We start from the raw sequence: 12,811 nt of genomic DNA, 5'->3' as shown, positions 1-12,811 counted from the left end.
CAGAACTGGCTGAAGAGCACAAGTGTACTTAACACTTCTTTCTACCCCAAGCTGACAAGATCAGTGCAGAGCAGGTCACTTTCAGGTCTTCAGAGACAGTTCCCCATCCACAGAGGGAGGAGGAGGAGGAGGAGGAGGAGCCAGCAAAACCCCACGAGGATCCCTTCCTCCACTGATGGAGAAGGATGCAACCAATTATCACCTGGTCTTGGACTTGCCTTTCCTAGGCATATAGAGAGAAGTATGAGGATAACTCTAGGTCAACTCAATGCGTGGCAGCTGTGAAAAAGGCAAACTCTATGCTGGGGATAATTAGGAAAGGAATTGATCATAAAACTGCAAGGATTGTCATGCCCTTATATAAAAAGAAGCCCGTGGATGCTGACCAAGCACTTAGGGAGTCCTGTGTTCAGTTCCTGGTCGCCACATCTCCAAAAAGGATATGCTCGAAGAGATAAAAAAAAGAGATGCAGAAGAAGGGCAATGAGGGATGATTGAGGGGACTGGAGCACTCCTTCCCTTATGAGGAGAGGCTAAGCAGCGTTTGGGACTCCTTTAGTTTGGAGAGGAGACGTCTGAGGGGGATAGGATTGAAGTCCTATATAAAATTATGCAGGGCCAGAATTTAGAAAATGTTGACAGAGAGAGAATTTCTCTCTCGCTTTCTCACAATACTAGAACCAGGGGGCATCCATTGAAAATGCTGGGGGGAAGAATTAGAACTAATAAAAGGAAACACTTCTTCACGCAACGTGTGGTTGGTGTTTGGAATATGCTTCCACAGGAGGTGGTGATGGCCACTAACCTGGATAGCTTTAAAAGGGGCTTGGACAGATTTATGGAGGAGAAGTCGATTTATGGCTACCAATCTTGATCCTCCTTGATCTGAGGTTGCAAATGCATTAAGCAGACCAGGTGCTAGGGAGATCAACAGCACGCCCATGAAGGCCATTGCGTTCACATCCTGCAGGTGAGCTCCCAATGGCACCTGGTGGGCCACTGCGAGTAGCAGAGAGCTGGACCTAAGATGGACTCTGGTCTGATCCAGCAGGCTCTTTCTCATGTAGTGACAGCCAGGAGCACAGGTGGCCGGAAAAGTGGATTGGACAGATTCACGGAGGAGAGATCCTCCCTCTTCAGAGGCACTCAACCTCGAAAGGCCACTACTAAGAGGGGCAATAGGGTGAGGGGCTTAGCTTCCATGCTCTGCTAGTTGTGCCTCCTTGCCAGTCCCTGTGTGCAACCAAATGCTGGACTATACAGGCCACTGGTCAAGGGATCAGGGCTCTGGGAGGCCATCTTGCCTCCAATTTCTTAGAGCATCTGCTCTTCCCCGGCACTGCCCTCTTCTCTACCATTTCCACCTTCTTTACTGCACTGACGCCCTCCCCAAAATCAGTGAAGATGACTTCGCTACCAAATGGAACCGTGTCCTTCTCCTGGACCGCTCTGCTGCCTTTTATATCATGTGTCACTCTCCTGTGCCACCGCTCCCATCCTCAGACCCAAGGCCACCCACAAACTCCTTTTCTCCATTTCTCCTTCTGCCGACTTCAGTGCCCCCAAATGGGTGCTCCTCGGCTGTCCCTCCCTCTGCCAGGATCCCATGAGGATCCTGCCATCTCCTCCAATTCAGACAGATGTTAGATCATTTACAATACTGAAAGACAACAGTCTTCACCGCATTGGCTCAGGAAATCTGGTATTCTCTGGCCCTGACTGCTGGGCCCTCCCCTTTCCCCATCTTCCACTGTCCAGCTACGGTCCACTTTCTCCTTGTGCTGGCCACGGTTTCGCAAACTGGCCCACTGCTGAGTCCTTTTACCAGGTCCCAAAACACCTACTATAAGAAGTAGTGGATTCCAAAGGACTGCAGTTGCCCTCCCGCCCTTAAGAAGGGAACTAGAGAGAGGCAGCATCCCCAGGAAAACTGCCACAAAACTGAAAGGGGGCGGGGGGAAGGAGACTGGCCCGCAGTCACATACCCTTTGCAGACAGCACACTTACATCCAGGAGGCCACCGTAGCGGAATATGCTGAGCAGGGAGTGCACGTGACTCTCACTGGTGAAATATAAGCGAGTTCGGACGTGACGCCCTGGAGACAAGACCCCTCTTGAATACCTGGAAAGTACCATGAATCACAGTTCAGGCAACGTATGATGCTGGCCGCAGATGGGTGGAGGTGATAAATTAACAGTGCAGCTGGTCTATCCATGTGGTCTGGCCCCAAGAGGGACTGGAAGGCAGCTCTGATTCTGAAACCCAGAGCCTGCACCAGTGTGACAGCCCAGGGCCAGGAGAGGACACGAGTCACCCTTGGGCAGACATGGCCAGTGGCCACCCCCCACCCGTCCACACATGCCAGGAGCCAACGCCAGCGACCAGCAGGAAGCTTGGCAGCATCTGGCACAGATCGGGAGAGGCAGGTACGGCCCGACATTCCCAGGTCACCTGACACCCCTCCCACCCACGGTCCTTACAGGGGGTGCAGTTTGTTCACTGATTCATCCTCATGAGTCCTCTGGAGGTCCAGCTGGATCTTCCTGATGAGAGGCAGACAGAAGCCAACCGCAATCTCCAGCTTCTCTTGTTTGCTAATCCCATATTCCTGCACGGCGACGAGAGGGAGGGAGAACAGAAGCGACAAACCACACAAGGCAGGCAAGGAGGGGCCTCTTTCCCAAAGCCCACAGGTGACCCATCACTCCAGGAAGCCCAGAGAGCCCTCCCGATCAGTACGTGTTGACCTGGTCCCCAGAATGAGAGGAGAGTTCTCAGGATTGGGCTGCACCGTCTGTCACTGGGGGGCCAGGATGGACCGGTCTTCATATAGCAGCCTGGTGCCCTCGAAACATGTATTGCAAGATGTGAAAGGACCAGATAACACACATTTGGCAGGAAGAGGGGGGGGAACAGCCCCCAAGACTCAATGGACATATCCAGAGTCCTTCCCAGCTGGGAGGCAAGGGGCGGGGAGATACACTCATCAACTGGTTTGGGAGAAAAACACCACAAGACAAGGAGGAACCTGGGGAAGAAAACCCGAAGCTGAACCAAAGTCGGGAAGCAGCGTCAGTGAAGTGGCCTCTGAACCCGTTCTCCCGAAAAAGGGCATCAAGGCAAAGGAACTAAGCCTGTCTCACAGCTCAGAGGAAGAAGCTGAGAGGACGAAACCTGGAGTGGTAGACCTCCCAGGGAGAGGGGTCACCTCCAAGTAACGAGAAAGTGCAGGCCACCCCCAGGCCCCCTCCAAGCCACGCTCTTCCACTCCCCCCGTCCTTGCTCCTTCCCTTTCCTGCTCACGCTGGCAGTGCAGGGCCACAAGGCAAGGCCGTTATTATGTGCAGCCACGTTTTTCATTTTCTCCTTAGTTTTCCTTGGGGGGATATTCCCGGAGGCCCCCTTCAGAAGGATTCCCTTTCAGACCTCCAGAGGAACGCAAGAAGGTAGCTGAGCAAACTGCTTTAGAATAATGCAGGAAACGTAAAGGGAGGTGGGCAGGAGGTGAGCACAAGGGGAAGTCGTCTAACAGGCTGCTATTTGTCTGTATGATTTGTTTTTATGAAGCACGTGTGTTTTATACGTATTATGTCTTGGTTTGAGGAGTCTTTTATTGACTTCATTCAGATATGATTTCTACTGGCTTTGTTCACTCTTTGGCCCCTTCCGCACACATAGATATTAAATGGGCACTTTCGAGAAACCGCACTTTCACAACTGTTTGCAAGGTGGATTTTTGCTATTCACGCCTTCAATGAAGAGCACTGAAGAAAAGCAGTTTAGAAGGCCGTGCATTATTCTGCATGTGCGGAACGAGCCTTTGTGTTGGGCACCTTCCATAACATGCGTTTCCTCTGCCGGAAGTGTTTCTTGCTCTTGTATGAGCTGCTGGTTTCTGCACCAGGTCAAGTGAAGCAGTTCCTGTCTCTGGCAACCCAGCTACTGCGTCCCCACGTGTTCCGCCCCAGCCAGCATCTGCTGCCCACCTGGGCCCAGCTCTCCCACAGCCCCAGGCAGAGTGTTCCATACCTGGGGGATGACGACGTCCGCCAGAGCCTTGGACAGCTTAAAAAGCTCAGCCGTGCCTTCTAGCTGGAGGGAGGTGTTGTGCTGCACGTCGTACTTGATACAGTCGTAGATGTCCGGGATCTTGCTGATGTCGTAGCGCCTGTTCTTCAGGCGGAAGTCCTGCTCCAGCTTCCTCCAGCGCTGCAGCATCAGCTCCAGAGTCTCACTGTGGTAAAGCTGGAGGTCTGTGGGAGCAGCAGCAGCAGCAGGGCAGACTCAGCCATGACCCTCAGGAGGGGAGGGGCCCGCTGCACACATCGCCCGCCACTCTTCTCCCCACCTGCAAACTTAGGGTCCTCCAGGTGCTTCTGGATCTGGCAGGTAAGATTCTCAATCAGGGCAAAAACCTGGTCGCAGACCTCCACGGGGTTCTTGATGATTCCCATGGACTTGATGAGCGAGGTGCTGCCGGTTGGTGCCAACTGAAAGCAGAGGACACAGCAAACGGTTAAGCCCTGCTTCTGCTCCTCACGGGGCTCCTCACCAGCCCCCATCCTGAGTCCCGCCGGCCAGAAGGGCCAGGTCTTCCTCCCCTGCGCCATCCTGCTGAGGAAAACTCAGTTGCAGATTTCCTTTCATGCCTGATGCACTGAGGAGCAAACCGAGATTTTTTTTCCTAGTCATTTACAATTGCCTGGTTTATAGTTACCTTCCTGGGTATTGCTCCATTTACATGGCTTACTGTTTCTCTTGCTGATTAATAATAATAATAATAAGAGTTTGGATTTATATCCCCCCTTTCTCTCCTGCAGGAGACTCAAAGGGGCTTACAATCTCCTTGCCCTTCCCCCCTCACAACAAACACCCTGTGTGAAGTGTAGGAATTGGGGGCTGAGAGAGCTCCGAGAAGCTGTGACTAGCCCAAGGTCACCCAGCCGGCGTGTGTGGGAATGTACAGGCTAATCTGAATTCCCCAGGTAAGCCTCCACAGCTCAGGCAGCAGAGCTGGGAATCAAACCCGGTTCCTCCAGATTAGATACACGAGCTCTTAACCTCCTACCAGTCAGTAAACAGGACCACATCTCCTGCTTCTTGTAGAAGCCATGTGGCTAAGGCAATCTGGGAAATTATCCACAAAAAAGCAAGCTAGGGATCTTTTACATCTTGCATCACTTTGGTTACCCTTCTGCATTTGTTTGAGTTTTCAGCTTTCAGCCTTTAAAAAATGCCTGTAGATTTCCTTTCACAAAACATCTATTTTATTTACCAACATAAAACTGGCTGTGAACTAACACTATGACTTCCCAGTTGGACTACTGTTGCACTCTCTCTGTGGGGCTGGCCTTGAAGACAACGCAGAATACGTTACAGGTCCAGAAAGAAGCGGACAATTACTGCCCCACTCAGATCATGCACCCCTGGTGCCACTCAGCTCTATGCTGGTGCATACTGGCACAGCAAAGGGTATCCCCAGCTTACACTGGTGTAAGGATTAGCTGCCACTTTAGCCCCTCTGGGGATAGAGGCTGAGGAAGAGCTGTGTAACTCTGAACGGCATCATCCTCATGTGCGTCATCGCAGTCTTCCTCCATTGCATACAGCATGCACGCGCGTGCACAGAGCATCTACCGTTCATCCTCCTACCCCAGGTTACACTTCATAAATGATGTACAACCCTAACCTGTTAATCTCCGCTCAGAGTCTCCCCTGCAGGACTGGGGATACCACCACCCATCTGTCACCTTCCCACAGTACCACTTCTGCCACGCCCTGGCACGTCTCCTGTCGCAGCCCCTGGGCACTGCACCTGGGTGAGACCACAGTTGCCTTCAGTCAGGACAACTGAGCAGCAACGAGTAGCAGCAAAGACTGCGGCAGCAGAAACAGGAGCATGGAAATGGATCAGGCAGGGTAGCCTGAGCTCCACACAGGTAGCATTTCCTTACAGCGAGGCTAATTAAAACGCAAGCTTTCCACATTAACTGCAATGCTAGATTGCTTTGTCCTAGCAAAAAAGTCACATTAGTTCAGCTGGTAAGAAAAAGTTTGCCTTCTAGAAATTAGTGCTTGTTTTTAGTGTTAAGTTTGGAGCTATGCCACCTGAGCAGGAAAACCTTTCTGGATTTCGTTTTCATGATATTAAACGTTCTGGCAACACTCGGTACTACCCTGTTTCCCCGGAAAATAAGAAAGGGTCTTATAGTAATTTTTGCTCCAAAAGATGCGTTAGGGCTTATTTTGGGGGGATGTCTTATTTTTTTCCATTATTTTGTGCCCCCCACATGACCAGATCAGCTGCGCCGGGGAATCTGTAACTAGGGTTTATTTCTGGAGTAGGGCTTATATATATTTCAAGCATCCTCCCAAAATCCTGAAAAATCATGCTAGGGCTTATTTTCGGGGAAACAGGGTAAGTATCAGAGCCGCTTTTATATATAAGCGTAGAAGTCTAATTTATATCCTGGTGCTTTTTTGCTAAGCTGAATGTCTCTGTTTGGGCGCCCAAAGAAAGCTGTTTCCGTAAGAATAGTTTTTTAAACTGGGGGTACAGACAGGTCTCACACCTGCTGCCTTCCTGGCCACCCCAGGATTGCGCCCAGTGCGCATTCTGTGTTCCCCTCCGCCCCCGCCCCCACTTACCTTCGTGAAACAGTGCAGGCTGGAGAATCGGCCTGTTCCCTTCAGGCTGAAAATGGCCTGGTGGGAACTACACTTCCCAGGAGACCTTGGGGCCCGCAAGGTCTCCTGGGAAGTGTAGTTTCCAGCAGGCCGTTTTCCGCCTGAAGGCTGGCGGAGCCAACCTGCACTATTTCAATGGTAAGAGAGAGAGAGAGAGAGAGAGAGAGTGTATGTGTGTGTGTGTGTGTGTGTGTGTGTGTGTGTGTGTGTGTGTGTGTGTGAGAGAGAGAGAGAGAGAGAGAGAGAGAGAGAGAGAGAGAGCGCCGCGGGGAGGATTTTCCGCCCCTCCAGGCGTAGGCCCGGTGCAACACACATACCCCCGTCCCCTGGCAGCTCCACCTCTGCTGAGGCCTCAGGTAGGGAGTCTGTTAAGCAGCAGGCTGGGGACATATCAGGAGAATGTCCAGCCTGACCTACGTCCCCACGTGGACTTCTATCCTCAAAATGGAGGCTCCGATAAAAGCATCTGGAGGCGTCCGTCCAGCAGACCAGGCTGGTTTGTGGTGGCGCACGGAGGCAGCACGCTCTCTCGGCCTTCTGCAGCAAGACACACTCTGTGCCTCAGAGGAACAGCAGCCACCTGGACCACAGTTCTTGCCTTGGGCACGAAAGACCACCAACCGCATCAGAACAGAAGTGGCAGCGAGGGGACCCTCTCCCGAGCCCCCGTTACCTTCTCCTGGTCCTCCTGGCAGAACTCTGCGTCCTTCTGCATGATCTCTCGGAGTCGGGCTTTCACCCGGTGCTGGCAGCTGCTGAGGGAGTCGCTGTCGCTGTCAAGGAGGCCGTTCATGTTGGCACTCTTCACCATCTGCACCAAGATGGGTGTCAGCTCCCCCTCCAGAGCAAGGAGGCCCTAAAGAAGAGCAGAAAGCGAGGTGCATGAGCATCGACCTCTCCAGGGTCTCTAGAGAGCATAATTCTGATAGGGATAAAGTTCTCCCAACATGAAAAGGTGACAGCCCTCCCCCATCTCAAACTAAGCCTGCTTTCACCCAGCCAGCAGGCGCCTTGGGTGCCCTTCCTCTTGGCGCACCCACTGTCGGGCACCAGCTGCTCCGCGGTTCCACGGCTACAAACTCAGCACGTGATCCTTGGCCCCCAGCCACCCCGGCATCCCTGGAGAGAAGAAGGGGAGCACCTTGGCAAATGCTGCTGCCGTCATCTGGACTCTGCCCTCATCGGAGGCGTAGATCTTGAGGTCATGGCGGTAGGTGCTGTGCAGCCGAAGGAGGCCACACCCTGGAAAGCCAGCGTAGTCCCCTGGGTGGGGGAGGAGAAGAAGAAGAAGAAGAAGAGCTCTGGTCAAGCCAGCTGCTGCCCGGAAGCCTGTGGGAGGGGGAGGAACGCCCACCAGCTTTCTGTGCTGCTGACCCTCCAACCAAGATTATGCTTTGCTTTGCCACATGGGCCGGGGCTCACGGCCACATTGCTCAGCCAAACTGGATGAAATTCTGGGTACAAAGTACTATTAAGCCTCACAAACCTCAAAGCTTTTACAAGCTTAAGTTGAAAAATCATAAAAAGGGTCCTAGCTAACAACATGCAGGCTTTTGTGGTGTTGAATTTTGAGACTGTCAAGGCTGCTGCGTGGGTCTGCCGAGGCTGCCTAAATTCCCCTTGTTTTGATACCGAGAGTGTGGGGGTTGTGATGCTAACAGCAAGCAGCCAGGTCGGACACAATACAGGAATGCAAACACCTTGTCAGCATCAAATATCCAAAGGAAGGCAGTAGTAGGAATGTGGCAGGAATGTTAATTTGCACAGGCTGGGTGTGACACAGAGGAGACCTGGACAGAAGTTCTTCTCTGCAGACAACCAGTTTATTCCCACCCAGCGACAGAGGCCTCCAGTCCCAGTCAGCCACCTCACAGCGGCAGTCCAAGGTCTCACCTTGACCTCCAGGGTACATGCAGCGAAAAGCCCGGCCCAGCTCTTCCGCTTGGACTCTCCCTGCGGGGGTAAGCTCGCCCCCCCACTTCAGCACCAGGAGAAGAGATGGAGAGGCCACCTTGCGGGCATCTGGACGCAAAAAGGAAGAATAGCCCCCCATTAAATAACAAGTGCAGCATCCCTCCCTCCCTAGACCAAGCCAGAGCGAGGTCCAGGCACTACTGCACCTGCCGGCCATCTACCCATTTTAGGAGCCATGAAACGGGCTGGGAAACACCCTGCAGTTACTCTTACATTCCACACAAAGTGTCTCACTAGCAGGAATTTTGCATTTAGACAGCACTTCCACTAAGTATTGGTGTACACTGGGACAGGAGCCAGTTGGGTGGGACTGTTGTGGTTCTCCCCTGAAATCCTGTTCCTGGGGGTCCCCTTTTGCCTAAGAGCAGAACTGGAGGGGGCACTTTGGGCTGCTGTAGGAGGAGGGAGTCAAGAAAGTCACACCCCACAGGCAGAAAGAAGGCCATTAGATCGACCAACTTCACTCAGTTATCCTCAGTTGGTCAATTCCGAGGACAGCTGAGAGAAGAGAGCAGAAGCTCTTTGCTGGCTTGTGGTTTAATCGGGCCCCTACGGCAGGCCCTCGCAACCCACCGGCGAGCTCAGAAAGCAGCACAAGTGGGCCCCAGAGCCTCCCCCTCCCAGCTAAGCTGCCACTGGCCTGGGAAGGAATGCCGGACTCTCCACTGCGACCGCGGCCTGTGAAGGAGGAGCCAGCGTTCCTCTTCCTCTCTGGCCCGAGGGCTGCCCCCACTCCACCCCAGCCCCCCATACGAGACTTCCAGATTAGTCCCCAGCAGCCAGACAGCCACTTGCCTTCATCTTCACTGGAAGCTTTGGGGCGCCCGTAAGGAAGGTAGGTCAGCTGCACTTTGCGGTTAATGCCAGAGAAGTGTCCGTACCTGCCAGGGGGAAAGAGAAGCTGAGGCTACCTGAAGGCAACTCCCCTCCACTTCCCAAAGCCAGGACCACACCTGGGGCCAGCCGGCCGGCCAGCACCGCTGAGCCACGTGCTGCAGAACCAAGAGAGCGAAATCTGCATGGCCCGGAACCGAGCAGGAGCCCCAAGCACCTGGGGCAAGCCCATGCCGCTCCCAGGTCTGCAGAGGCGGGAAGGCAACCGCAGGAAGGCAACCGCAGGAAGGCAACCCACCCAACACCCTCCCAACACCCAGAGGCGGGAAGGCAACCCACCCAACACCCTCCCTTACATCTCCAGAACAGTTTTGAGCTGCTCCAGTTTGGACTTCTGCTCCTCAGCCTCCGAGTCCTCCGGCGCTCCCTGCTCCAGCACCAACACGCGGGTAATGTCCAGCACCTCCTGCCACGGACAAAGACCAGCAGGCAGCGAATGGCCACGGGCCGGAAAGCTGCGGCCAGCCTCGGCAGAAGCCCCACCCAGGCCTCAGCCCCCTCTTCTCCTCTGGCCCTCGGAGCCACTCAGTGAAGTCCCGCGGCCCACGGCTGCACCACCATCCAGAGAAAACACATGCGGCTCACCTCCCGGAGCCCCCTGCAGTCCCAGGCCACAAACGCTGAGCTTCCTTATCCTCCCACCAGCCAGCCAGGCAGGAGGGGCCACCGCGCTCCTCACCTGCAGTTGCTCCGGCTTCTTCAGCTTCAGCTTCCCCGTCTTGTAACCCTCGTATTTCTCAAATAACGCAAAGAACCTGAGGGACAATCGGCAGCAGCAGCAGCAGCGTCAGTGGTGGGTTCCCACGGACCTCCTTCCCACACTGGCCAAAAGCCATTCAGCCTCTAAGCCAGTCTCTCTTCTGCTGAGGCCACCGGGGCTACCGGCCAGGCAGCCAGCGGGTGAGGGGGGGGGGGCACTGCACATATTGCACAGGTCTGAAGCATTGCACATTAAGAGACAGCTTTTCTAGCACCCACAAGTTCAGCCCCCCCCCAAGCTCCCCAAGGATGCTCTAATCCTGACCCCCCCGAGCTTAGTACCTGGTGTGCTTCACCTCCATCTTCATCTTCTGCTTGGGTGTGCGATCCCCATGCCGTATAACTGCAATCACACAGCGCAACTCCATCCTATGGGAAGACAGGAGGAATCTGGCCTCAGAAGAGGACTCCCTTGGCCTATCCCCCCCCCCCCATCTTCAAATCCCAGCCCCCTGGGGCATGCCCATTTCCCTCCAAGGTGCTGATGGAGAATGAAGGCCAAGGGGAGGGGCTGCTACAGCCCAGTGGCCAAGCCGACTACTTGGACAGAGAGGAACATGGAGGAACCAGGGTTACTCTGCAGGATCTCCAAATACACATACCAAACAAAAGTCACACAAAACGGTACCACAAAGGCACACAATGATACAAAACAACTCTGGCAGACCAAGCCACACTTCAGGGGGGAACTAGCACAAGACCCTTTCTGTCTGCAAAAGAACTGATGTGCAAGTCCTGCTTCTCTTGAGCCTCAGGTGAGACAACGCCTGCATCCACCCCAAGCCGCTGCCAGCAAGGCTGCCCCTATTAATCTGGCACGGTTTGGGCCTCCGATTATCTCGTAAGTAGAGCCTCCATATTAGACCAAGATGGATTTTCACGTGCTTGGGTCTGTTCCTGGGCGGAGGTTCCCAGGGTCAATAACTACTGATGTCAATGCTGGTCAACCAACAGGGACTGGTGAGGCTCTCTTGGGGGGGGGGGGTGGGGGGGGGGGGGGGTGGGGGGGGGGGGGGGTGGGGGGGGGGGGGGGTGGGGGGGGGGGGGGGTGGGGGGGGGGGGGGGTGGGGGGGGGGGGGGGTGGGGGGGGGGGGGGGTGGGGGGGGGGGGGGGTGGGGGGGGGGGGGGGTGGGGGGGGGGGGGGGTGGGGGGGGGGGGGGGTGGGGGGGGGGGGGGGTGGGGGGGGGGGGGGGTGGGGGGGGGGGGGGGTGGGGGGGGGGGGGGGTGGGGGGGGGGGGGGGTGGGGGGGGGGGGGGGTGGGGGGGGGGGGGGGTGGGGGGGGGGGGGGGTGGGGGGGGGGGGGGGTGGGGGGGGGGGGGGGTGGGGGGGGGGGGGGGTGGGGGGGGGGGGGGGTGGGGGGGGGGGGGGGTGGGGGGGGGGGGGGGTGGGGGGGGGGGGGGGTGGGGGGGGGGGGGGGTGGGGGGGGGGGGGGGTGGGGGGGGGGGGGGGTGGGGGGGGGGGGGGGTGGGGGGGGGGGGGGGTGGGGGGGGGGGGGGGTGGGGGGGGGGGGGGGTGGGGGGGGGGGGGGGTGGGGGGGGGGGGGGGTGGGGGGGGGGGGGGGTGGGGGGGGGGGGGGGTGGGGGGGGGGGGGGGTGGGGGGGGGGGGGGGTGGGGGGGGGGGGGGGTGGGGGGGGGGGGGGGTGGGGGGGGGGGGGGGTGGGGGGGGGGGGGGGTGGGGGGGGGGGGGGGTGGGGGGGGGGGGGGGTGGGGGGGGGGGGGGGTGGGGGGGGGGGGGGGTGGGGGGGGGGGGGGGTGGGGGGGGGGGGGGGTGGGGGGGGGGGGGGGTGGGGGGGGGGGGGGGTGGGGGGGGGGGGGGGTGGGGGGGGGGGGGGGTGGGGGGGGGGGGGGGTGGGGGGGGGGGGGGGTGGGGGGGGGGGGGGGTGGGGGGGGGGGGGGGTGGGGGGGGGGGGGGGTGGGGGGGGGGGGGGGTGGGGGGGGGGGGGGGTGGGGGGGGGGGGGGGTGGGGGGGGGGGGGGGTGGGGGGGGGGGGGGGTGGGGGGGGGGGGGGGTGGGGGGGGGGGGGGGTGGGGGGGGGGGGGGGTGGGGGGGGGGGGGGGTGGGGGGGGGGGGGGGTGGGGGGGGGGGGGGGTGGGGGGGGGGGGGGGTGGGGGGGGGGGGGGGTGGGGGGGGGGGGGGGTGGGGGGGGGGGGGGGTGGGGGGGGGGGGGGGTGGGGGGGGGGGGGGGTGGGGGGGGGGGGGGGTGGGGGGGGGGGGGGGTGGGGGGGGGGGGGGGTGGGGGGGGGGGGGGGTGGGGGGGGGGGGGGGTGGGGGGGGGGGGGGGTGGGGGGGGGGGGGGGTGGGGGGGGGGGGGGGTGGGGGGGGGGGGGGGTGGGGGGGGGGGGGGGTGGGGGGGGGGGGGGGTGGGGGGGGGGGGGGGTGGGGGGGGGGGGGGGTGGGGGGGGGGGGGGGTGGGGGGGGGGGGGGGTGGGGGGGGGGGGGGGTGGGGGGGGGGGGGGGTGGGGGGGGGGGGGGGTGGGGGGGGGGGGGGGTGGGGGG

The 12,811-nt window shown here is 58.7% G+C and overlaps 1 protein-coding gene across 3 annotated transcripts in view; it reads right to left on the bottom strand.

Annotated features, from left to right (window-relative positions):
• PPIP5K1 (diphosphoinositol pentakisphosphate kinase 1) overlaps positions 1–10,683 on the bottom strand; it is a 28,363-nt gene extending 17,680 nt beyond the window's left edge. For all 3 annotated transcript variants that reach the window (XM_048482053.1, XM_048482054.1, XM_048482055.1), the window contains exons 1-11: positions 10,598–10,683; positions 10,236–10,311; positions 9,853–9,962; positions 9,458–9,543; positions 8,582–8,710; positions 7,830–7,951; positions 7,362–7,544; positions 4,350–4,491; positions 4,031–4,254; positions 2,482–2,609; positions 2,008–2,122 (exon numbers count right to left, since the gene is read on the bottom strand). In XM_048482053.1, the coding sequence (XP_048338010.1) occupies positions 2,008–2,122; positions 2,482–2,609; positions 4,031–4,254; positions 4,350–4,491; positions 7,362–7,544; positions 7,830–7,951; positions 8,582–8,710; positions 9,458–9,543; positions 9,853–9,962; positions 10,236–10,311; positions 10,598–10,683 (1,401 nt within the window). The remainder of the gene's footprint in view (positions 1–2,007; positions 2,123–2,481; positions 2,610–4,030; positions 4,255–4,349; positions 4,492–7,361; positions 7,545–7,829; positions 7,952–8,581; positions 8,711–9,457; positions 9,544–9,852; positions 9,963–10,235; positions 10,312–10,597) is intronic.
• Between the last annotated feature and the right edge of the window lie 2,128 nt (positions 10,684–12,811).

The sequence above is a fragment of the Sphaerodactylus townsendi genome, linkage group LG17, assembly GCF_021028975.2.
Source record: "Sphaerodactylus townsendi isolate TG3544 linkage group LG17, MPM_Stown_v2.3, whole genome shotgun sequence".
Lineage (NCBI taxonomy): Eukaryota > Metazoa > Chordata > Lepidosauria > Squamata > Sphaerodactylidae > Sphaerodactylus > Sphaerodactylus townsendi.
Note: the sequence above shows the minus strand (reverse complement) of the source record. Positions and strands in the feature narration are given on the sequence as shown.